General features: G+C 44.3%; 2 protein-coding genes and 1 long non-coding RNA gene across 4 annotated transcripts; 1 reads left to right on the top strand and 2 right to left on the bottom strand.

Moving 5' to 3' along the window:
- Positions 1-1,570: 1,570 nt before the first annotated feature.
- On the bottom strand, positions 1,571-5,910 carry LOC132446311 (chromobox protein homolog 2-like). Its single transcript, XM_060036548.1, has 5 exons — positions 5,756-5,910; positions 5,615-5,658; positions 4,796-4,861; positions 4,298-4,367; positions 1,571-4,004 (listed from the first exon to the last, which is right to left on the bottom strand). The coding sequence occupies exons 1-5, from the start codon at positions 5,819-5,821 to the stop codon at positions 2,310-2,312; spliced, it is 1,941 nt and encodes a 646-aa protein (XP_059892531.1). The 5' UTR covers positions 5,822-5,910; the 3' UTR covers positions 1,571-2,309.
- Positions 5,911-6,622: 712 nt separating this feature from the next.
- On the bottom strand, positions 6,623-16,878 carry LOC132446326 (transient receptor potential cation channel subfamily V member 1-like). 2 transcript variants are annotated; one of them, XM_060036563.1, is made up of 17 exons: positions 16,584-16,878; positions 15,766-16,210; positions 15,090-15,217; positions 14,709-14,861; positions 14,388-14,528; positions 13,624-13,916; positions 12,307-12,486; positions 12,070-12,219; positions 11,663-11,752; positions 11,312-11,382; positions 10,837-11,017; positions 10,194-10,260; positions 9,572-9,734; positions 9,132-9,276; positions 8,149-8,279; positions 7,367-7,476; positions 6,623-6,853 (listed from the first exon to the last, which is right to left on the bottom strand). In XM_060036563.1, exons 2-17 carry the CDS (start codon positions 16,197-16,199, stop codon positions 6,777-6,779), a joined length of 2,514 nt encoding a protein of 837 aa, XP_059892546.1. In that variant the 5' UTR covers positions 16,200-16,210; positions 16,584-16,878; the 3' UTR covers positions 6,623-6,776. The 2 variants fall into 2 exon arrangements, with proteins under 2 accessions (XP_059892546.1, XP_059892545.1); XM_060036562.1 differs by lacking the exon at positions 16,584-16,878 and having other exon boundaries at positions 15,766-16,562.
- On the top strand, positions 8,143-9,570 carry LOC132446328 (uncharacterized). Its single transcript, XR_009522811.1, has 3 exons — positions 8,143-8,282; positions 9,138-9,222; positions 9,335-9,570. It is a non-coding gene; the product is annotated as an uncharacterized LOC132446328 (long non-coding RNA).
- Positions 16,879-25,091: the final 8,213 nt, after the last annotated feature.

Below are 25,091 nucleotides of genomic sequence, written 5' to 3'. Positions count from 1 at the left end.
GTGTGTGTGTGTGTGTGTGTGTGTGTGTGTGTGTTATGGTGTCTGTGCCAAGACAGTGTCGGCAGCCCAGACAGATGCAGACAGACCTTCTGTTAGGTAATCCCAAGGCTGTCCGTGTGTGTGCGTGGCGTGCGTGGGTTTGTGTGTACACAAGGGGAAAGAGTGACAGACAGAAGCAGTAAGCGAGAGAGAGAGAAAGTGAGTGAATGGCAAGAGACGGATGCAAATTAGAGAGAGAGAGAGAGAGAGAGAGAGAGAGAGAGAGAGAGAGAGAGACCAGGTCTGTGCACAGTGTTTCCCTCCGTCAATGTATATTTGTCTGCCTCCAAGAGGCTGTCTCAACGTCTTACTGTACTGTGTACTGTCCGCCGCGACGCGTGTATGTGCGCGGGAGAGCGAGCTGAACGTGGAGAGGGAGAGGTGTGGGGGGGGGGGGGGGGGTGGGGGGGGGGATTACACTAGCCCACACTGTTGAAACTGTTTATGCATACCGGCGTGTTCTGAGCTCCCCCTCTGTCGCGGCCCTGTTTACACAAACTTATTTTGGGAAAATTCCACCTCTCCGAACGAGCCATGAACATAAATCACTGAATCTGCAGCTTTGTGGAATGATAGATGCTGTCAGTCACACGCAAACACACACGGCTGCACGCACGTCGCACACCACTCAGCGGCGCACACTGTCGCTAAACCACGCCGACCTCGTAACCGCGAGTTCCCCCGACCCGTATGGCATTGCGTAATGTGTTGCTTTGTTTAGTGTGCTGTGTGTGCCGTGTGCGTGTGCGTGTGTGTGTGTGGGGGGGGGGCTTACTGTTGCTTGTGCATGAGTATTTCACGAGTAGGTAGGTCTATGTGTTGTTACAGGTGGTTTGTCTTGAGGCATGTGGTTCGTTTTATACAGGCCAAGATTCAGTACAATAGGCCTATTATATATTTCGTTAAATGTCTGTATGGGAGGTACATTTTTACGTGTAGGCTACTTTACTTTGAATATTGCATTCGTGCGACGCGCCTTGCCAGATGCCATTCGATTTTCACACGACTCACACCGACTATATTGCTCAAAAGTATAACATGTCATTACAATGTATTTGATTTTTTAACTAGGCCTAAATAAGCGACCGTATAAAACGATAAAAATTTAGGAAAATGTATGAGCCTAAGCCAAGAACTTTCTGCAAACAGAAAGCGTGTAGTCCTTCTACCTTATATTTCTATCTTCCTGATACATGCAGTCACCTGCTCCGCCTGTATTTAATCCTGGAGCAAACCCAATCCACTCGACTGTAGCAACCAAGCTTAAAATTGAACAGTATCACCCGCTCTTTAAATATTAGCATATTTCTCTCATTAATAAAATATAAAGAACGTAATATCAAAGCACGGCATTTGACACTCGCTCTACTCATCTTCGTCCAATTATCGAATATGGACTTGCCTGTTTATTTTATTATGTGACAGCGACACCAGCTGGTAGATTTGTAAGATGGACTTCATGGCCCGCGGTCTTCTTGACTTGAGTCTCCAAAGAGACAGTCGGCGATTTAGCAACAACAACCACATTAAATAAGTAATCATAGTTTATTCCAAATACCTTCAAAATAGCAGGGAGGCACACAGGCTACGAGTATCTGAAGCTAATAAGCCATAAAAGCACCAGATAGACGAGATCACACAAAAAAAGAACATATTTACAAATATAAATTAAACAATTTAACATCTCACCCCTAGGATAGTATCATAATTGAAAATGAGTACGATTGTATTACAATGGTATAAAATTGTAAGAGTAAAAATATCCATAATAAAATGTTTTTTTTAGATGAAAGAAATCAATACATAACTTAAGATTTACACCGTGGTAGTGCAAGGAATACTGTGAGTAAAAAAATTGAAACTTAAAATATTCACATTCTTGACACCTTTGGTCCAATGAGAACTGAATAAGTGTGGGTGGGTGTGTCTGTATGTGTGTACAACTTCACTTTTTCATTTGCATGCTCACCCCCAGCTAAAGCCACGCTCCTTAGTCTGTTCGACCACTCAAAACACTGTCACCGTATTGAAAAGTGGCGGATCGTACGCTCTGCCGCCATTTTAATCTGGCATTAATCTCTTCATCGGTGCCCCTGCCCATGGAGTTCAGAGATGGCACATACCTCGAAGCACCCAAACAACTTTGTATACGCAGGGAGGGGGGAGGGGGGGGAACAAAGCACCACTGATGTACCGAACGATATGCTGGGCGGTGTATCGGGGCGGGGTCACCGAAGTGGTTTCCCCCCGGCGACGGCGACGGCGGAACCTCAGTGCTTCCTGGCGTTGAAGAACCCCACGCTGGTGGGCGACTCCTTGACAGTGACGGTGATGAAGTTGGCCGTGACGTCCGTGACGAACACGTGTTCCAGGAGGGTCCGGGCGGGCCGCCAGTCCGTCTCGCCGTCCAGCCCCGCCGACGCCACCACCTCCCCGAGGCTGGGCCGGTTGCCGGGATACAGGAAGGCGCCGCCGCCATCGTCGCCTCCGCCGCCGCCGCCGCTGCGCTCCGACTCGCTGCCGCTGCCCCCGCTGCTGCTGCTGCTCTCGTCAGAGTCCCCCGTGCTCAGCTCCTTCAGCGTCTGGCTCTGGCCGCCGTGTTTCCTGTCCTCCTGCCGCCCGCCGCTTCCCCCTGCACCCGCGCCGCCGCCTCCCCCCCCGCTCCCCTTCTCCAGCCGGCTGTTGGACCTCCCCGGGTGACCGCCTGCTCCCTTGGCGTCCCTTCCGATCTCCGCCCCCGCCTCTTTGCCCCTCACACGGCTGCCCTGCTCCGCGGCGGCTCCCCCTGCTGGCGGACTGGAGAACTGACCCGAGGCCGCCGCAGAGGAGGAGGAGGAGGAGGAGGTGCGCGTCTCTTTGGCTCTTTCTCCGCCCTTCCCGACGGGACCGGAGCTGCTCCTCAGACTCGACCGGGAGGCGGCGTGGCCTCCGGCGCCGGCGCCGCTGCTAGTGTTGTTGTTGCCGTGGAGATGGCCGTTGCCATGCTTGGCCACGCTCTGCAGGTTGAGCGCCCGCAGGCTGAGGGCCTGGGTGACTCTGTCCCGCGCCGAGAGGGAGGAGGTGGGAGGAGCGGGGGAGGCGGCCGTAAGCTTGGAGGTGACGGAGGAGGGGGAGGAGCTGTGCTGATGCTGGCCCGCCACTCCCTCCTGTCTCCTCTGGCCCAGGAGGGAGCGCTGAGAGGAGGAGCCCCCGACGCCTCCCTGGGTTCTCCCGAAGCCGCCCGAGTGCTTGGAGCTTCCGTGGAGGCCGGGTACCTCCGCGCCTCCTACCTGATGTTTCAGGGCCGGGGGGCCCGTCTTGAGCCCCTCGCCCCGGCCGCTGCCCGTGTCCGACAGGGAGCGCTTCAGGTCCGAAGAGCTCTTGCCGTGGGCGGAGGCAGCGGCTTTGTTGTGGAAGGTGGAGGAGTTGGACAGGGAGCGGTTCGCCCACATGGAGTTGAGGGAGGCCGGCTTTGAGGAGGCCGACTGCGTGAAGGAGCCGGCGGGGCCCTGGGAGCCCGGGGGGGCCACCTCCCGGGACCCCCGGCTCAGCCCCGTGTAGGTGAAGCTGGCCGGCTGGAGGGGCTTCTTCACCCCTGACCTGGACTCCTCCCTAGGGCCGTCCCGGTGGGGCCTGAGGGCCTGCGGCTGCTGGCGCGGTGGAAGAGCGGTGGCCGGAGGGGGAGGTGGCGGAGGAGGAGGGGGTGGGGGGGAGGGAGACGGCCTGCCCTTGGCCTGCCGCAGAGCCCGTAGATCAGGGTGCAGGGGCTTCCTCCCGCGCTTCTTCGGGACAGGGTCAGGTTTGGCCAGGAGGATCTGCGGCCGCTTCTGGGGGCCCGGGTGGAGGGGCCGGGGGCCCGGCTTGGCCTTCTTGGCGTGGTCGTCTTCATCGTCGTCGTCCTCGGAGGAAGACGAGGAGGCGGACGAGGAGAGGCCGGAGGAGGGGGACGAGGAGGTGGGGCTGTCTTTGGCTGAAGGTGCGGTTTCCTGGCAACACAACAGGTTGGATGTTCATTCACGGTACTCTTAGTACATGGGGGCCGACAACATTAGACCAGTGGTGTTACTTTGATTTACTAGTGTTACTATATATTAACTTTTAGCAAAGCTACCTGTCCAAAGTGAATTCAGATGTGATTAAGAAGCAAGTAGGGGGTTGAGTATCTTGCTCAAAGTTAACACACCATTCTCTACACTATCCTGCCAAACTTATTTAGTAGCTAGTTATTACATTTATGTCAATACAGTATAAACAGACTCTCTGAGGAGTGAGGGCTCACCAATATTTTTCGTGGGCGGCCCCTGGGTCTCTTGCCTTTCTTTTGGAACAGCAGCTCTCTCTCCTGCTCCCTAAAGACAGACATCCCAACCAGAATCCGGACAACATTAACAAACAAGATATTTGTTTTGGTGCATTGACCAAGAAACAAAATACAATTTTAGGCATTGTGTATATTAAACACTAGGTCTGTAGTTTTGTAAATAAACACATACAGGTATATTGGTTACCGAAAGTTTTGGACATTTGGAACACACTTGCATCAAAGGTTGTGTATTAAAGTATTTACAAATGTTATTAGCTGTAATGACAGAAGTTTATACGATGGCTTGAATAACTTCTTTAACACAGGGTCTTTGGCAAAATAACATTAATGACCCTGCTGAAACACACACACACACACACACACACACACACACACACACACACACACACACACACACACACACACACACACACACACACACACACACACACACACACACACACACACACACACCTTTTGTGGAAAGCTGCCAGTAACCGAGGGTCTAATATATTATCTTCTGGCTCCCAGCTATTGTGCCTGAAAACATAAACACAAACATAACAAATGTTAAATCGGGTTGATTGCTCAAAATTGCCTGCAACCTCTGCTACTTAACTCCTTGGTTATAACATAACTAAAGACATCTGCTTTGTAACTGAGAAAAATTGTGAATGCAAATTAGTTGTAGTAGACTAGTTAAAATAAAGCAAGTTATTATTAGCTTTATGGCTAATGAACATAAACAGTGTATTGAAGCGTCTGAATGAATGGTACCACAGTGCAAAGGGCTACTCATGCTTTACTATAGCGCTATTAAAAAGGGATAAAAAATAGCTTCTGAATGAGCTTGTTGAATGTATTTAAAAAACGGGAGAGTGATTTAAAAAACACATTCACAAGCATTCTTGATCATATGCCAAATACCATAATCTGCAACGCTGCATAGAAGTACGTTTAATTCACAGCACAAGACGTGCTATATCAAATATAAATGCATAGTTTAATTGCCCTCCATGTAATGCATTTCGTGCTCCTTGTTGTGCTATCGATGGTATCAGCTGCTTGGAGGAGAGCCGAGACAGTCTCTAAATCGCTCTCATCCGCGATCGTTATAGTACACAAGGACTTTAGCCTAAAACCAGCTACTCTGCCCCTCTGGTTGGATATCAATGGCCTAGAGCTATCAATTACAAGGCAAAAAGAACACGAGAGCAATGTTATTGTTTCCCTTTTTGTTCCATCTCACGAACGCTAGCCATGTCGGCTAATACAGAAAGGCTAGCTCCTTACTTGGAAGACCACCCTCTCCACTTCACCAGATATTCAAACTTGCCCTGGGAAAAGGAGAAAAAGGTTTGTTAGCCCAAGAAAACAAACAAACACGAGAGTCGGAATTGTTGACGTGTTCCCATCGTTATGAGGTTTTCCTACCTTTCTTGGTCGTTTGCTAAGAATGCACTCCGCGTCAAATACCTGCCCTACAGTCACCCCCTCCATTGCTACAGCAGCGCCTCTTTATTTACGAGTAGAAAGAGGTGCTGTCGACGGTGTGTCCCAGCACGGCCGCCGTACCCGTCTGCATTTAGTTCTCCTTTTTTTTGTTTTGGTCCCACTGATGCCCTCCCTATTTTTACACCAAGAATGTAAAAACGAACTTATATAATATATATTATTACCTAGGACAACTAGCATGTTAAATAAAAACCAAGTGTTTATGAGCTATATATATATATATATATATATATATATATATATATATATATTGGGCTCATAAACACTTGGTTTTTATTTAACATGCTAGTTGTCCTAGGTAATACTATGCATTATATAAGTTCGTATATATATATATATATATATATATATACACATCAAACGCACCGGTTTTTTCTATTCCTTGTTTTACAACGGTTTGATGTCCTTATGTCTTTTTAATGAGATCAACTATTTGGTAACTTGGTTGCGTCAATCGTTATAACTCAAACAGTAATAATAATATGACTTAATAGTTTGGTGCAATATAGTAGACCTATGCCTTTTATTTATCATCTCCTTGACTTTTTTGGCCTTGTTTTAAGTCGGGATGGGTGAACATTTCTTTAAAAAGTTACATTATATATTCTTATGGTCGTTGTCCAATGGGTTTACCGTTGATAAGTAACACTTGATGGCTCTAAAACCCTTACTGGGTACCTAGACCGGTTGATTTTGGCTCCACCTCCTAAAAAACGATTTGTTAATGAAAAAAGTCGCAAGATTTCGATAGAAAAAAATGGAAGCAGATATAATTTCATGGTTTTCTTTATTATGATTTGAAATCCCAGCAAAGTCCTTCTTCAATGATTTAACTTTCATAATAGAAAGACCAGTAAACATCCGCAGATCAATATAGTTATTTTTATTATAATGCATATTGTATAGAGTGAATGACAATCCCAGCGGCCAGGCATTCATGTTATGCTTCATTCTCCAGCTGTTGTTCTTTTGATGATCTCTGACGGAACGTCCGTAGAGCATTTTGGATTTTTCTGCCTGGGTAGGGTCAAACAGAGTCAGAGGATTCTTATTTAATATTGCAGTCGTTAGGGGTTGGACTCCCAACTGGAAAGGATCTTGCTCAAACCGCAATGTACACAATCTATACAGTTAATACAGTCATCGCATTGATTAACTTTACATCACAGGGTCCTGTAACAGTTTAATTAGGAAAGTAAGTACAGTGTAATAAGCACTGTGACAGCATGTACTTCATATTTAATAACGTTATGGAACAGCATGTTACTGCACTGTGTGGTTAGGTTTCAGGGGGTTAGGGTTAACTTTAGGAAAAGGGGATTAAAGCAAGTCCCACACTAATCCTAACCACACTGTGCCGTTACAGCGGGTTCCATAATGTTATAACATGAGAAGTACACACTGTTAAAGGTTGTTACATTGCTTATTACATATACATCATTTATAGTTTCCCACATTATATATATATATATATTGCAATTGCACAGTAACAAGGACACTGTCATGTCAAATGTTACCCAGTCCTCTTACTTGTTTCCTTGGGAGCTGATTGTGCTGTTGGTGTTTTCGGTGTAGACATGGGCTCCTCCCTAATGTTCCCCAGATTGACCCTCCATTCGCTCCAGTCCATCTCCTCCACTCTTTAGACACCATCATAGAAAATAATCAGTAGGTTAGGGTTAGGTTTAACCCTCTTGGTAATATATGTCTAAATCAGTGGTGCCAAACCTATTTGGGGATGCATGATGCTAACAATAAAATGCTAAGCAATGGCTTAAGAACTTGTATTACATTGATAATGAATCAATAAAAGCAAATCATAAAAAGTAAAAATTACATTGTAAACTTGAAAAACGTTAAACGTTAAAACGCTAAAAGTTAATCATGACAGTGTTCTAGTTCCTAGTAGGGTTATCTGGCACACTGAAAGTGGGATCATACATTTTTGGAAATCGAAGAGTCTGTTCAACATGTGTTGTTGATGCCTGATAAGCTTACTTGTAGTTTTCAAGCCTCCTAATTATATTTTAAAAAAAATCCGGTTTAACGTGTTCTTGTATCAACCAGAACTATTGGTCGATTCTGTGGTGGGGCTGGAGCTCCACAGCCTGGAGGGCTGGACGGAGAGGAGGAGGACCATGAAGTCTTCCTTTCCAAGCAGTGGCCGATAGGGTCTGGTCGTTTTTTCAGGGGCCACCCCAACTTAAGCAGGCACCCCATGCCACTGCATGGCTCTCATGTTGGGAACCTCTGGTGTTAAGGAATGTGTGCGTGTGTGTGCGTTTGTGTGTGTGGGAGAGACAGGACCTCACCTGAAGCACCAGCGCTTGCCCTGTTCGTTGGCCATGCCGCCCCCAGACAGGTCCTTCTCCACCCCGGACCGTAGCCTGCTCCTCACACACCGAGGCAGGCCCCACTCCAGGTCCAGCGTGGTGATGCCTCTCTGGTCTCACACGCACACACACAGGACAGAGCACACACACACACACACACACACACACACACACACACACACACACACACACACACACACACACACACACACAGGACAGAGCACACACACACACACACACACACACACACACACACACACACACACACACACAGGACAGAGCACACACACACACACACACACACACACACACACACACACACACACACACACACACACACACACACACACACACAGGACAGAGCACACACACACACACACACACACACACACACACACACACACACACACACACAGGACAGAGCACACACACACACACACACACACACACACAGGACAGAGCACACACACACACACACACACACACACACACACACACACACACACACACACACACACACACACACACAGGACAGAGCACACACACACACACACAGGACAGAGAGCAAACACATATGAAAACCACATACAAACACTCACACACATAAGGATTGCATGCACGGAATAGAGGAACACAATCACACAAACACGCACACATGCACACACACACACACACACACACACACACACACACACACACACACACATATTTAACGAAAGCATGCATTGATACAGATTTACATACACACATAAACACACACACACACACACACACACACACACACACACACACACACACACACACACACACACACACACACACACACACACACACACACACACACACACACACCAGTGAGGGCCAGTACATTTTCAGGTATGCAGTTTGGGGGTATCAGGTTGCAGTTTGGTGGTCAAATCTATCCGCCATTAACTTGTGGCATGTGTTCATTTTGGACCCACCTGTAGCTGCCAGATGCGGGTGTTCTCCTTGGCGGTCGCCTCCACCGTGTGACTCATCAGGGCGATGAGCATGTTCATCAGCAGGACGTAGGTGAGCACAATGTAGCCAATCAGCAGCAGGTACAGCAACTCCTTGTTTTTATAGCTGGAGCAGTAATAGGAAACAGGATGGTTATAAGAGTTGCTGTGGTGGTTCTCTTTAGGCTGTTGCTTCTCCCAAACCATGGACCCAGAAGTGGGCACCAACAGCAGTGGAGCATGTAGGCTGAGGGATGGTCGCAATAAAGGGGGATTGAAAGGATAATACTGTATTGAAGAACAATATATAGATAGAGATACATATCAGCCGTTGTGTCTAGCAATCACTGCAGATATTAGGGTGAAAATTCTATAGGGTGAAAATAAAGTTGTTTTGAAGGCATCAGTTGTTAATGTTCTACTTCTTTCTTATGCCAAGTTTTCCAATCCCGATGCTGAGCTTGAAGAGCTCCAGGGCGGTGTAGGAGATGGCCTTGATGTCCAGCCCTCTGCAGGACTTGCAGCGCAGAGCCTTGTTCCCGGTCCCCGTCCACTGGGGCTGGTCTGTGAGCATGGTGACTATGGCTGGGGAGGGACAGGGGCAGAGGAGGGGAGCATCCATCACATCAGGGCAGCTGCTGCACAGGCTCTGAACTCACCTGTGTGTTTTGGTGGGTTTTAGCTTGTTGGGTTTGGTTCTCGAATGTGAGATGTTCTGTGTCTGTATTGACTACCCGGTTGGAGCGCTGAGGTGCCTTCTTTCCTAACCTTGGGTTAAATCATTGTTGATGTAGAGACTGTCATAGCTGCACTATATGCAAGTTGGCATCCCTGTACGTTGAATTATTAAAGATGTTTCCAGAAGATGATTGTCATATTGAGCCGCTACTTCCTCACTCTGATGCTATCAGCATTTATCCATATAAATATATATATATATATATATATATATATATATATATATATATATATACTGTATCTATATAAAATCATATTTTTGGCATATTTGTTTTGAAATACTTTGAGATAAAATGGAAACTGAACCTGCGGAGAAGCCAGAGAGGAAGACGACGTAGACGAGGAAGAAGGGGAGAATGTCACCAGTGATGACCTCGTGGAGGAGACAGAGAGAAGGTATGAGGTGTTGCATGACAGAAACCATGACAACCAATGACACTTATGAGTCCTGCACTAGGTTTTGCCCTTCTTTTGGTACTTTGAAACTTTCGGTACTTTGCCTTCTCCTTGTGTTCCTGATTTATTCACAGTGGATCGTTAAGTACCAGGAATCACTAATGCCCCAACGTTCAACTAATCTTGGGATGAGATTCAGTGGTTGGAGTAATTGCTCTCTGGGTCCAAATCTAACACACACTACAATATGATGCAATGTTTTATATGATCATTCCAAAAGGGATTTTCATCATGTGAACATAGATTAATACTTTATGCCTGGCTTTAAGTTTGAGGTTCAATTATAAACACTGTGAAGTGTTAATAATCTAGCAATGTTTTTGTTCCCTTTACACAAACACCCATATGCACAAACAGTGATGTATTGTGAATTATGAGAGCCTAAACCAACCTAACTGCCACTGTAGCAGCAGTAGTGGCAGGTATTGGCTGTGTTTGCATCATGGCACATACACCCATATATATGTTCGTCATCCTCCTATCTAGAGAGTACCTTCTGTATCATCACGCTGTAGACGCCTATGCGTTTCAGGCCCCTGGCGAAGTAGAGAAGGTTGACCCAGCCCAACACCAAGCTGAGAATCAGGAAGCTAAGGTACTCTAGGCGGCGGTCAAAATGAATTTGAAGCAGGGCCAGAGTCAACGACAACAGGAAAAGAACACCCTGAATTGAGCTGAAGCAAAAACATGGACACACACACACACACACACACACACACACACACACACACACACACACACACACACACACACACACACACACACACACACACACACACACAAATACATGCATTGTCATTATGAATTTTCATAATTTCAATATTAATTCATCAATTTAGTATTCAATAAATATGTTCCCAAAATGTGGGAGCCAAAGTGCAAGAATTTTGTCTTTTGAAAATAATAGTACTATTGCAATTATGTAACATTACCATGTCAACAAATAAACCAAATAGGAATGAACTTACAACAAGACATCATAGTAGCCATCTACCAGGAATGTGCTTAGTTTTGGACGCTTTCTCATCAAGTCAAGGATCTACAAATAGAAAACCAAAAACCTGTTCACATTTTATAATCGTTGTAAGCTTATAACAAACGCAAATGCTTAGGCTAAGCATGTGCTTTCATCCAAAGATATTTCACATACAGTTCACTAAGGAGCTGGTAGAGTTGAGGCATCTCATGGGTGCCTACAGGTATCATGCAGACATCGGCCCAGTTCCTTTTTGCTGGGAGTAAAACTAGCTACTAGAATCCCATTCCCTTCCTGAATAAATACTCAATTGAAATCAGAGTCAAATCATTCCTTTACTCACCCCTCGGAGGAAGAAGTAAAGAGATGCTATGACTGTAATCAGAACGAGGAACGGGAACGCGTCATACACGTTCTCCGTCAGGAAACTTGGCTGCAGGACAGAAAGTATCAACAGAGATGTTTAACTACTCAGAAGCAATTCTACAGATGTATTTCTATGATATGTATTTATTGAATCATTTATGAATGTTTTGCAATACATTTGAATATATAATCTCTTTATTGTGTGTATTTATTCTGAAAGAACGCATCATTATCTGAAAAAGTCTACAAGGTCTTCTGACCTTTACAAAACACTCCGATTTAGCCACTTTTGTACTCCAAATAATTCACCAATGGAGTACAATTTCTGAGTCTAATATGGCTGTCAGATTACAAGGACCCTAAGAACACAGTTCTTATCCTCACAGAGGTTATCACGTAGGCGACGGTGGTGAAGGCCCCGAGGTAGACCAGGTAGACCAGGAAGTGCAGCAGGAAGAGACGGCCTGCGAATTTGTTCCACTTCTCGTTCAGCAGGCCACACAGAGGCTCCACCTGCAGCAGGTCCAGACGCCTCTGCAGAACACACACGCACGCAAACACACAGATCTAGCAGTAGTAGAAGTAGTCAAGCAGCTCATCAAGAGAGACCTTTCAACTCACAGGGTTGTCGCTGCCGTTGACCACCAGTTCAAGGATGGACCCTTTGTCCCCGTAGGTGTCCAGGGCCTCCAGATCGTACAGGGAGCAGCTGATGGGTCCATACGCCCACTCGGTGAACTTGCGGGACAGGTGCTTTGTGTCCTTGTTCTTGAACTCCCTTTGGAGGAGGTATTTGAACAGCTGTGTTGGTCAGAGAGGGAGACAGACGTCTCCAATCGAGAGAGTGTGCGTCTGCCCATGTTTTACCCATCCCAAGACTGAGGGATCCCTCTTCTGTGTTCCTTCACATGGAACACCTTTCCTTTTGATTTATGGAGTGTTTCCTTTTCCAGGTGAGGCATTGTTCAACTTTTTGTGCTTATTTGAAGTATGTTGAACATATACTTTTAAAAAGTGTACTGCACAATAGATATCATTAAAGGGACACTTCACCCATTTGCATCCTTTACAATCCCTTCTCCTCCATGCTGTGGTTCAGTCTGACAGCTCATTGGTCAATGGGCAGCAGCTCATTTGCATTAAAGCTACAGACAACAGAAACAGCGCGTTCTGAAGGGACTGAAACAGAGGGGAGTAACGGTAGGCGAGATTGTTTTTCCTAAAAGCTATATCCAGCATACAGCTTCAAAAACATGTTTTCTGGAACTCACATACTATGTTTAATTGCTGTGAAAATGCCATAATATGTCTCCTTTAAGTGCACTGTTTCGAGTGTATTGTAAATTGTATGTAAGTGTACTTTGAAAAAGTATACTAAATTCCAAATACTTATAGTGGTAATTGAGTGCACTTTAATTATTTTCAAGTCCTTTGTAATACACTGCTTTATAAAAATGTATCTCAATTTCCCTTCATTAGAAGTGCCTTTAAGTATACTTACAGAAAGTTAACTTTAATGTTAGTTAATTTTAAGCTGTATTTCAGTGTACATAGAAAAGGTATACTAAATTGCAAATACTTACAGTGGTTAAGTGTTAGTGTACTAACTTAAATCTATTTTGCCAAAAGTGTTTTGTAGTACACTAACATGAAGAGTACTTTATTCTAAGTAAGTTTTAAGTTGTACTTTAGTTCACTTCAAATATATATACTTAACATCAAATACTCAGTAGTAGTGTTTTAGTATACGTATAATAGGTGTACGTTATTTGCACCACTGGTAAGTGTATAGGTCTGAACTGTTACCGTCACATATTAATGCACAACGACTTGCTACAGTACTAAGTAGCATCAAAACTTCTCTGTTCAAACGATGCCAGCATTGTATACTTTTTGTACCCAGACTATATTTGCAATAAAAGTGTTGGTCCTCTTTACCTCCACCTTGCCCGTCTTGGCGGCCAGCTTCAGGGGGGTCAGCCCCTCCTTGTTCTGTATGGACTCCAACCTCCAGTCCGAGTTGACCTTGGCGGTGGCGAGCAGGATGTGGTCATACATGGCCGTGATGAACCTGGTGTTGTCCTGGCTGTCGTCATCCGCCACCATCACCAGGGCGTGCAGCACCGTGTTGCCATGGGAGTCCTGCTCCACGACGCTGGCCGACGCGCCCAGAAGGAAGTCCACCAGCTCAGGCTGGTTGGTGCAGGCAGCCAGGGACAGAGGCAGCTCCCCTGTAGGGGAGGCAGTCGCTGGCAACGTGCTGTTGTTGTTTTGAGGAGGTTTTTAGGTGGTAGTAAATCGTCTTTTACGTCAAACTCACCCCTTTTGACCAATTTAGAAATAGTAGCTACCCTTGAGACCTACACTTTGTGAGAACCAAACTGGTATCAACCTAAAAAAGTTTACAAAATGTGATATTATTATTTTGGCTACGATGCACTCTGTCCCTATTAGAAACTCTCAGCCTCTCGGATAAGAGCAGCTGCTAGTCAGCGACATGAACACGTCATAAACAATGGTAAGTGACATTTCCTGCCTCTATTAGTGGTGCACTTTCATCGTTTTTAATAATATAATAATAATAACCCAAATAATTGTACACACATGGATCATACACTGATCTCTCTGTATCATCACACAATAATGTTAATGAAACATTATTATGATGTACGTATAATCTATTATCAAATTCACGCTCTCACCAAAGTAGAAGCTGGGATCAGAGCTGTCTGGCTGGAACATTCTTCCACAGGCTTTGGCGCAGAGGTCTGCTCCCTTCTCCACCAGCTTCTTCACATAATACATGTTCCTTCTCTCGATGGCAATGTGGAGAGCCGTTTGACCTACAGGTGAGGTTTTTGCGGAGTTCCAACCGTTTAGGAGGTATAAACTGTACATTATTGGTCCAAGATGGGAAATACTGGATTATGTATCACATGAATCATTAATAATCATCAAAACACTTTTTAATTTCATCTGAATTGCTGAATTGAATTACACTTGATTCAAATTGATTTATTAACCTTTGTAGAAGTCGCTTGTGTAGGAGGAGTTGATGAACATCTCGATGTCTCCCATGTCCTCTGCAATGTTCAGCAGGCAGTCCACTATCTCATTCTCCCCACTGCTCACGTTCAGCAGAGCCTTCATCAGGGCTGTCTTCCCATGGGACTGATCTGAGGATTCAAGGGAAGTATTTCACGGTACTTTCAATATTCAATGTTCTTACATCCCAGTTATAATGTGTAGAAACTTGTGACTATTAACTTTGTTATATATTACATAACCTTAATAAACAAATCAATTGATAAATTCAAACATTAATACTAAAGAATGCCATCCACTCAGTTTCAAATCGACTGAACGAAAAGTTAATAGAAAAGGGTTGTCTTTGGTCTACTTACACACGGAGTGAGAGAGTGGTTTCATGGTCTTATACAAGTAGTCCTTCAGTCCATGCAGCCTTTCAACCTCGCCGCTGGCCACAATTTCAAACAGCTTGTCGATGTCAAAGCTTTCCGTGACTTCAGCACTATTTGTCAATCAGTCAATCCATCAAACAATTATTATTGCATTGTGTATATGTAGGGTTGTGCATTGTGTGCTTGTTTCTCCTTTGAGATGTGTTTGCCTGTTTGTCCGACATGCTTGTTGACAAATAGGAAAATCATATTTATTGAGGCTTCTACTTCCCCTTCTAAGAATTAATAATCTCTCTATCAAAACGATCACATCTAAATGAATACATATAATAATTATTATATATAATTGATCAACTAATCAATGTTTCAATTCATGTTTCAATCAATCCTGTCAGAATGGCACAATTAAAAATTAATCTATAGATGAATCCATCTATAAATACAGTTGTACAGGCAAGCAATAAATTAAGTAATAAATTAATCCTTATTCTAATCGATGGACGCATCCAGTATTCAATTCACCTTCCAATCAATCAATTAATCGACAGTCTGCACTCTATAGTAGTCCGTCTGCTCTTTTCCATCTACATGTATGTTACCTGTGTCTAATCATCGTTATAACCTATGAGTGAGGTTCAACAGGTTCTGCCGTTCTTACGAGAGAGCATCTGGGTGGAAGTTTCTCCATCTGGACTCCAGCTGCTCCTGGTTGTCAGAGTCCGTGGGGGACTTGGCGGTCCGCATGCAATCCATGGTCAGGGAGGACAGGATGGAGGCCGTCCTCTGCTTCTGCCACTGCATCTGCCACCGCCTCCGCACCCGCGCCCTCACCTCGGCCCGCTGGTCGTCCAGCTCCTTCTGCTCCGCCTCAGGGTCTGGGACCAGGTCCTCCTGTCTGCAGCTCTCCGGAGAGGTGCTCGGGTCCCCCGTGATCTCCTCCTCCGCAGCGGGCCCCACGACCCCCCACCTGGAGCCCGCAGCGGCCCTCTCCGGGGGGGCAGCCCCCCCCGGGTCTGAGTCTGGGAGACGGACCTCCGGAGGAGCACCCTCCTCAGACCCCAGAAGGTTGTCGCTGGTACCTGATTGGTTCATTTTGTGTAATACTGGGGGGAAACAACACAGAAGACAAGAAGATGTTGTCTCACATGTCACATATCGTCTTTTGTGGTTGTTCCCACTGGATTGATGAAGTCTAAAAGGTCGTTGTGATACCGCCTGTATCCAGGATACAGCAGACAAACATGAGGAACAAGTTAGCCTTTTGTAAATATATGGGATGAATCTTATTTGAAGACTACTAATTTTTATTATGTTAATAACAATCATACATTATTAATCAAGGAGTGAGTATGAATAGAAAATATATCAAAGCAGTTCTTCCTTGCAGTTCTGAGAACTACAAAAAAATATAAATATGCAGTACAGTTACATAACATTATCTATAATTTATAATAGCATATTAAATATTCTTCTTACCTGTTTATATTTTTATCTTCTCAGAACTTCAACGCTGGGCTACAAGACTCCACATATCAAACCAACAGCATTGTGCCCTATCATCCTCTATCAGTCCATTTATTTATCTGCTTGTGTTGGGGGGTGTGCTCATCAATCGTTAGTCCATTAAAGAGTGTTTTGTGCTGCTGGTTAGGAGGAGTGTGTGTGTGTGTGTGTGTGTGTGTGTGTGTGTGTGTGTGTGTGTGTGTGTGTGTGTGTGTGTGTGTGTGTGTGTGTGTGTGTGTGTGTGTGTGTGTGTGTGTGTGTGTGTGTTTTGTGATAATAGCAAAATATGATACTGGGGCATACATCTGACCACACCAACACACACACACACACACACACACACACACACACACACACACACACACACACACACACACACACACACACACACACACACACACACACACACACACACACACGAACACGAACACGAACACACACACACACCCGTCTGTTAGGGTGCATCAAAATACACATTTCTAGCATATTGATCTGGCTGGTTGCTCAAAGTGTTCCATTTCATGTTGTTACAACACATGCAAAATATTTTTGCTGCGTGGTGATCTAGAGGTGCAACGGCACATAAACTTTAAGGACTAAAAGGGGTTACCAGCATCCATTGAAGGTATCTCTCTTGTGATCCAACAAGTAAGTACTCTATTCTGAATATTGATGTCCCTAAACTATGTTTATCATGCTTACTGAGAGCACCACTGTACTTGATTAATTTATAAATCAAAATGTTCAAAGCTGGATGATATATTAGCTCACCTATTTACACTGATAGTACAGTAGCTAGCTACTCAAGTTTCTATCATCTTGCTGTTCTTAGTTAGACCATGTTAATATTTGTAGGCCTATGCATGGTTTGTCTTATTATAATTTAGAAATATTACTGCATGCTAGGGTATATTTGTCATCTAAATATCTATATCTATATATAGGTATAGATATATATATATATATATATATATATATATATATATATATATATATATATATATAGTGTTGTTTGTCATCTGATTGTAGAAACCACAGCTCTTTAATAAACATTTTTTTTGTTTTTTCATGGTTAAACCACTTTACATTTCCGGGCATTCTATTCCCACAAAGCTTCATTTCCTGCCACAGTATCCAGCTCGCACAAAGTGCAGCATACATTTGAAAATACACAACACAGTGTAGCAACACTGTGAGGCACACAGATAACAAATAAACTATTTTCCCACATATACAACAGATAAACTCTCTTCCCATATTTACCACAGAAAAACATGTAGACAGAAATAAACATGACATGGATAAAATACAGTGATGAAAGATCTACATGTTTTTGTTCAGTGCTATGATAGCCGAGGGGACAAAACTTAGTTTAAAATGGGCTTTTCTCCAGTCTAGTACCCTATATCTGCGGCCAGATGGGAGTAATTCAAAGAATTGGTTAAGGGGGTGTTACTGTAAGGGCTGCTGACTATTACACGTGCCAGGCGTGCAATAGCAAGGTAATTTGCCTCTGACAGGCTGGGTTGGGGAGGTTGATTATCTTGGATGCTATGTGTGGGATTTTGAGGAGTCTGTTTTTGCTGGTGACAGTGAGCAGGGTGAAGAAGCAGGGGGAACAGTACATTAGGATGGGTTGGATGATGCTTTTGTAGAGGAGTAGGAGGAGCTGGGGGTCCACAGACAGTGATTTCAGTTTGTGTATGACATAAAGCCTGTGATGTTCACGTTTGTGTGTGGTAATGACATGTTTGATGAAGTTGAGTTTGTTATCTATGGTGAGCCCTAGGTATTTAAAGCCGTTGACTAGTTCAACTGGTTGTCCTCTGATGAATGTGCAATTGAGTGTACGAGGTGTCTTGGATGTGTGCATGACCATTTCCTTTGATGAGGTGCTCCTCAGCTACATTTTCACTGACCTTAAGGAGGAGAGTTCACGCTCAGAGGTTACCCTGTTTACAAGTCTGCGGGACAAATCGACCTTGGTTCCACAAGGGTTAGCTGCTACATTCCTGGTGTAAAGAAGTTTGCCAACTTCATCACACATACCGACACCACGTGGTGGCTGACCTGTGAAACAGCAGAAGCTACCCTCAAGTTTGCACATTCGGCCCCTTTTCTATGTCACATGGGGTGAAGTACTGAACTGAATAGCTTGTTTGGTATCACCTTCCTAATTGGTAAATTCTTCGACCCTTTTGCAAAAGCAAGTCACTTTATATTCATCCATGGTTTCATTCCACGTCTAGAGGCAGCTGTTTGTCCTATAGAGGGCAGTAGCTCAATGCTAAACTAGAAAATACATTTCCTGCAGGAACACATTCCTTTAAACAAAAAACTGGAACAACAGAGAAGCTGTGGATGAGCTGCGGGACTGCCTGGATGACACAGACTGGGACCTTTTTAGAACTTCTTCCAGCAGTCTGGATGAATATACAGATGCTGTGATGTCATACATCAGCTTCTGCGAGGACGTATGTATTCCAACACGCACCAGGGTGAGCTACAACAACGACAAGCCCTGGTTCACTGCAAGACTTAAACAGCTTCGTTTGGAGAAGGAAGAGGCTTTCAAGAGTGGGGACAAGGATAGGTTCAGACTGGCGAAATACTCTTTTGGCAAGGAGATAAAGGAGGCAAAACGACAGTACTCTAAGAAGCTGGAACATCAATTTGCAGCCAATGACTCCTCGTCAGTCTGGAAAGGCCCTTCAGGTGATCACAGGCTGCAAAACCAAATCCCCCCACTCTATGGAAGATCTTAGACTGGCAAATGACCTGAACGACTTCTACTGCAGATTTGACAGACAATGGACTGGTCCTAACCCTGTCCCCACCACAGCTATCACACCTACTCTTCCCAGCCTGGACATAGACACCACCCTCTCCAACAAAATGGTCCCAGACAGCCCTCTCCCCCCCATCAAACCTCTCTCCATTCAGGAGAGGGATGTCAACAGGCTGTTAAAAAGACAGAACCCCCGCAAAGCAGCTGGACCAGATGCTGTCTCTCCCTCGACAATAAGGTACTGTGCTGACCAGCTGTCTCCAGTGTTCACAAGCATCTTTAACACCTCACTGGCTGAATGTGTGGTACCTGCCTGCTTTAAAACATCCACCATCATCCCCGTTCCGAAAAAGCAGAGGATCTCAGGCCTTAATGACTACAGACCAGTCGCCCTGACCTCTGTGGTAATGAAGACCTTCGAGCGCCTCGTGCTGACCCACCTCAAGGCCATCACCAACCATCTCCTTGACCCACTGCAGTTTGCCTACAGAGCCAACAGGTCTGTTGATGACGCAATCAACATGGGACTCCACTACATCCTCCAGCACCTTGATTCCCCCGGCACCTATGCCAGGATCCTGTTTGTTGATTTCAGCTCGGCATTTAACACCATCGCCCCAGCTCTCCTCCAAGACAAGCTAACACAGCTGAACGTGCCTGAGCCCACCTGCAGGTGGATCACTGACTTCCTGTCAGACAGGAAGCAGCGAGTGAGGCTGGGCAAGCTTGTCTCGGAGCCTCGGACCATCAGCACTGGAGCCCCCCAAGGCTGTGTGCTCTCTCCTTTACTTTTCTCCCTCTACACCAACAACTGCACCTCCAGCCACCCCTCTGTCAAACTCATACAATTTGCGGATGACACCACCCTCATTGGATTAATCTCAAATGGGGATGAGGCCGCCTACAGAAATGAAGTCGACAGTCTGGCTTTCTGGTGCAGCCAGAACCACCTGGAGCTGAATGCTTTAAAAACTGTAGAGATGGTAGCAGATTTCAGGAGGAGCCCAGCCCCAACCATCCCCCTCATCATGTGTGACTCCCCAGTTAACATGGTGGAGTCTTTCAGATTCCTGGGAACAGTCATGGCACAAGACCTAAGGTGGGCGGAGAACATCACCTCCAAAATCAAGAAGGCCCAGCAGAGGATGTTCTTCCTTCGACAGCTAAAGAGATTCAACATGCCGAAGAAAGTGATGGTGGAATTCTACACAGCCATCATTGAATCCATCCTCACCTCTTCTATAACCATCTGGTTCGCTGCCTCTACTGCAAAGGATAAAAGCCGACTGCAGCGGATCATTCGGTCAGCCGAGAAGGTAATCGGCTGAGACCTGCCATCTCTTCTAGACCTGTTTCAGTTAAGGACCAGCAAGAGAGCCGGGAAGATCATCGCTGATCCTTCTCATTCCGGTCACCACCTATTTCTGCGTCTCCCATCCGGCAGAAGGTTCCGGGCTATTAAGACCAAAAACCTCTCGCCACTTGAACAGTTTTTTCCCCACGGCAGTTGGGCTCACAAACAAGCCCCCTGCATCACAATGACTCTGGGTTTACGTACTCAAACTAACTTGCCCTTCTATGCCCAATTATTTATTATTATTTATTATTAGCTTAAAAAACATTTGTCCTTTGTTCTTGTTTATGTTTTTTTGTTGTTATGTTATGTCTCATGTCTTATGTACCAACCACACCAAGTAAATTTCCTGTATGTGTGAATATACTTGGCCATTAAAAGAATTCTGATTCTGATTCTGATTCTGATTCTTTATGTGTTAGGCTCTCATTGATACGCAGTGAGGCTGCTCAGCTCTGTAAACCACTGTCACATATGAACACGCACACAGCCGTCTGTTAACCTCTTGAACACAAACACACATGCACTAAGAGGGGACTAGCTACCCACACACAAACACGGACACACACACACATACTTTTCTAGGCTTCTAGCATCACCAGTCTGCCATTGAAACTGTCTTTGTTGACCGGTTCTTACTCCCCTAGGCTTCAATCAAATGTGTTAACAGTGCACACACACAAACTCACATATTGAGGCTTGCTGGATGTATTTTTTGACTCTCCTCTTTAATTTCTCTTTCACAAATAACACATCTGTAATAGTGTGACAACTATGGTTTCATGGGGGTCTGCTCCCTTCTCCACCAGCTTCTTCACATAATATGTGTTCCTTCTCTCCATGGCAATGTGGAGAGCCGTTTGACCTACAGGTGAGGTTTTTATGGAGTTCAAACCGTTTATTAAGTATAGAAACTGTACAGTATAAGGACATCTTTTATTAGGACCTTTCCCTTAAGCACAAGATTAATTATAATAATTACTCAACCACTGACCTACAATTAACAGTTGTTCAATTGTGCATTTGCTTAATACAATTGGAGAAGATGAACTTTATGAATCCGAGCTGGAAATACTGAATTATTAATCAAATTAATCAATTATTTTAATTGAAACACCACATTTTAATTTGATTTGAATTGCTTCACTTACTGAACACTTTTTCAGGGCTTGGCGGCAAAAAGATTTTACTTTGGCAGTCCATCAGCCCAATCCCGTGGGGTACGAATCCGGGAGAGAATCCCCCCCCACCCATCCAGTCTCCAGAAGGTTGTCCCTGGTGCCTGATTAGTTCATTTGGTGTATGGCTGGGTCGTTCCCACTTGATTGATAAAGTCATTCAAAGTCTTTCTGATACCGACTGTATCCGGGATATGGCAGACATACATGAGAAACAAGTTAGCCTTTTGAAAATATCTGGGATGTATCTTATGGGAATACAACTAATAATTGTAACGTTAATAGCAATAATGCATGTAAAATATTTAAAGGAGTTATTTTTTGGAGTTCTTAGAAATACAAATAAGTATAAATATCCAGTACGTCTACAGAACACTACTCATAATGTATAATTGTTGGGTAAATATTCTTCTTACCTGTTTTTAATCTTTATCTTCGCAGAACTTCCACACTGGGCTATGAAACTCCACATATATATCCACTGATTCTCTCTTCCTCTCTCGACAAACTCTGGTCTGACCGTGTAAACAGAATTGAGCCCTATCATCCTCTGTCCGTTTATTTATTTATTTGCTTTGTGTCGGTGTGCGTTAAGGAGTGTGCCCATCAATCGTTGGTCCATTAAAGTATCTTGTGCTGCCGGTAAGAAGGAGAGGAATAGGAGGAAGAGGAAAGCAAGAGGAAAGCCAGCATGTGTGTTTGTGAGTATGTGTTCTTCCAGTGTGTGTGTGTATTTGTGTCTGTTATGTGGCCAAATGTGTGTGTGTGTGTGTGTGTGTGTGTGTGTGTGTGTGTGTGTGTGTGTGTGTGTGTGTGTGTGTGTGTGTGTGTGTGTGTGTGTGTGTGTGTGTGTGTGCGTGTGTGTGTGTGTGTGTGTGTGTGTGTGTGTCTGTGTCTGTGTCCAATGTGTATGTGTGTGTGTGTGAGTGTGTGTGTTGCGTGTCCAATACGTGTGTTTTTGTGCATGCACCCAGTGTGTGTGTTTGTTGTGCATTAGTGTGTGTGTGTGTGTGTGTGTCTGTTTGTGTGTAAGTGTGTGTTAGTGCGCCCAGTGTGTGTGTGTGTGTTTGTCCAGACAGGAAGGTTGTGGTGTGAGTCTATGACCTGACTCAAGTGATTGTGATAATGCAAAGACCATTAAGTCGCTGCAACGGTCAGAAAAAGAAGACACTGGTGCTCCACATCTGACTGCACCCGGAAACACTATGAAGGTATTATTGTAGCAAAACTCTTTAGCACCTGTAACTGCAGATTTTGTATGCGTACACTAAAGTCACAAATGTGTAACAGTAAATTTGATGTCGTAAATATTCTTTCTACCATTGTTCTAACACTAAATCGGGTCTACGAGTTCACAAGTCTGTATTGCAGGTGCACAAATCCTATCCTGTGCATCACAACTTCAAAGAGTTATGCACTTGACACTTTTGCTACAATCTTTGCAGCGCAGTTGGTACAAAGCACATTGACACACCCGTGTTTCATAATCTGAGAACATGCACGAAAGTTGTGCATTTGTAAACCCATATTTGAACTAATGCATCAGAAGTTGCACATCTGTGAAATAATTCCTCACAAATGAAATCATATAGATCGCTATGCAGGGACGCGGGTAGTGGGGGTGCTTAGGGTGCTGCAGCACCCCCCCCCCCCCTGGCGGCCCCTTGCTGTAACTGCAAGTGATAAAGTTTTCTGAACAAATCAATACTTTCTTCTTTTTTTTTGTATAATTTTATCATACAACATGATTTTTCATTAAATTATTGACATCCACCCTTTTTATGATATTTATCATATTATCCTTTAATTTTATTTAGAACATTGTCTGCGTAGGCTGACGTAGGCTATGACGCACAACGCAGAACTGTCCATAGCTGAATATGGTACTATGCATGTTGGTGTTCAACATCTGTTGTAGCGAACATTCTAAAACTGGTGTAAAATTTATGGTGTCATATTAATAGACACGTTGAATGTTATCGTTTTGATTCTGGAATCCCGCACATAAACTGGTTGGCAAAAAAAGAGCAAAGACTGACGATTCACTTGACGGAGAAACCGTCACTTTCCTCATATCAGACAACTCGTAACACTGGGTGAAAATGAAGGCTTTCTTTTATTGACACTTTCCTTTGTAAACCTTTAGAAATAACCTCCTGAATCCTTGTTATAACGCTGCGTATAATCCAGGACCGCAAAAGCATGTCGGCATGTTGTTAGTGTGGGAAATTCAGCACAGTATCAGCCGAGTTGACTCAAATTTCCACAATGTTTACTTGCTAACGTTTGTGAATAACAGTGGCTAGTTGGCAGAACTCTTTTTACACACCAGTAGAGTGTTTGTCAGAGCGGAGCCCTGAATGTGACGTCACCCGTCATCTCGTCTCTGCAAACAATGGATGTTGCGCAGCATTTATTATGACTGTCTTCCCGCATCCCTGGTGTTACCCCCTATGTTTTATTTGATACATTTCGACAGTGTTACCCCTTATGGGTTTTTCATGACGACAGATAAAAAACGACAGTGTTACCCTTTACATTTAATTTGATAAAAACGACAGTGTTACCCCTTATGTTTTTTTCCCATGACGACTGATCAAAAACAACAGTGTTACCCCTTATATTTTATTTGACAAGGACAATTTTTTTTTTTCAATTATGTTTTTTTTCATGACGACAGTGTTACCCCTTATATTTTATTTGACAAAGACAACCGCGTTGCCCCTTATGTTTTTTTTCATGACGACCAATAAAAAACAACAGTATTACCCCTTATGTTTTTATTCATGACGACCAATAAAAAAGAACAGTGTTACCCCTTATGTTTTTTTTCATGACGACCAATAAAAAAACAACAGTGTTACCCCTTATGTTTTTTTTCATGACGACCAATAAAAAACAACAGTGTTATCCCTTATGTTTTTTTCCTGACGACCAAAGAAAAACGACAGTGTCACCCCTCATATTTCATTTGATAAAAATGACAGTGTTACCCCCTATGTTTTAATTGATAAATATCAACAGTGTTACCCCTTATGTTTTTTTTCATGACGACCAATAAAAAACGAGTGTTACCCCTTATATTTTATTTGACAAAGACAACAGTGTTACCCCTTATATTTTATTTCATGACGACCAAAGAAAAACAACAGTGTCACCCC

Source organism: Gadus macrocephalus, chromosome 18, assembly GCF_031168955.1.
Source record: "Gadus macrocephalus chromosome 18, ASM3116895v1".
Classification (NCBI taxonomy): Eukaryota; Metazoa; Chordata; class Actinopteri; order Gadiformes; family Gadidae; genus Gadus; species Gadus macrocephalus.
This window is presented reverse-complemented; position numbering and strand designations above follow the sequence as displayed.

Coding starts and splice junctions, on each gene's coding strand:
- LOC132446311 (XM_060036548.1), bottom strand. CDS start 5,821: ATGGAGGGGGTGACTGTAGGGCAGGTATTTGACGCGGAGTGCATTCTT. Junction 5,659..5,755: donor TTAGCAAACGACCAAGAAAG/GTAGGAAAACCT, acceptor TCCTTTTCCCAG/GGCAAGTTTGAATATCTGGT. Junction 4,005..4,297: donor GCCGCCCACGAAAAATATTG/GTGAGCCCTCAC, acceptor TTGTGTTGCCAG/GAAACCGCACCTTCAGCCAA.
- LOC132446326 (XM_060036562.1), bottom strand. CDS start 16,433: ATGATTGTTATTAACATAATAAAAATTAGTAGTCTTCAAATAAGATTC. Junction 11,018..11,311: donor GGCTACTATGATGTCTTGTT/GTAAGTTCATTC, acceptor TTTTTGCTTCAG/CTCAATTCAGGGTGTTCTTT. Junction 9,277..9,571: donor AAACTTGGCATAAGAAAGAA/GTAGAACATTAA, acceptor TTACTGCTCCAG/CTATAAAAACAAGGAGTTGC.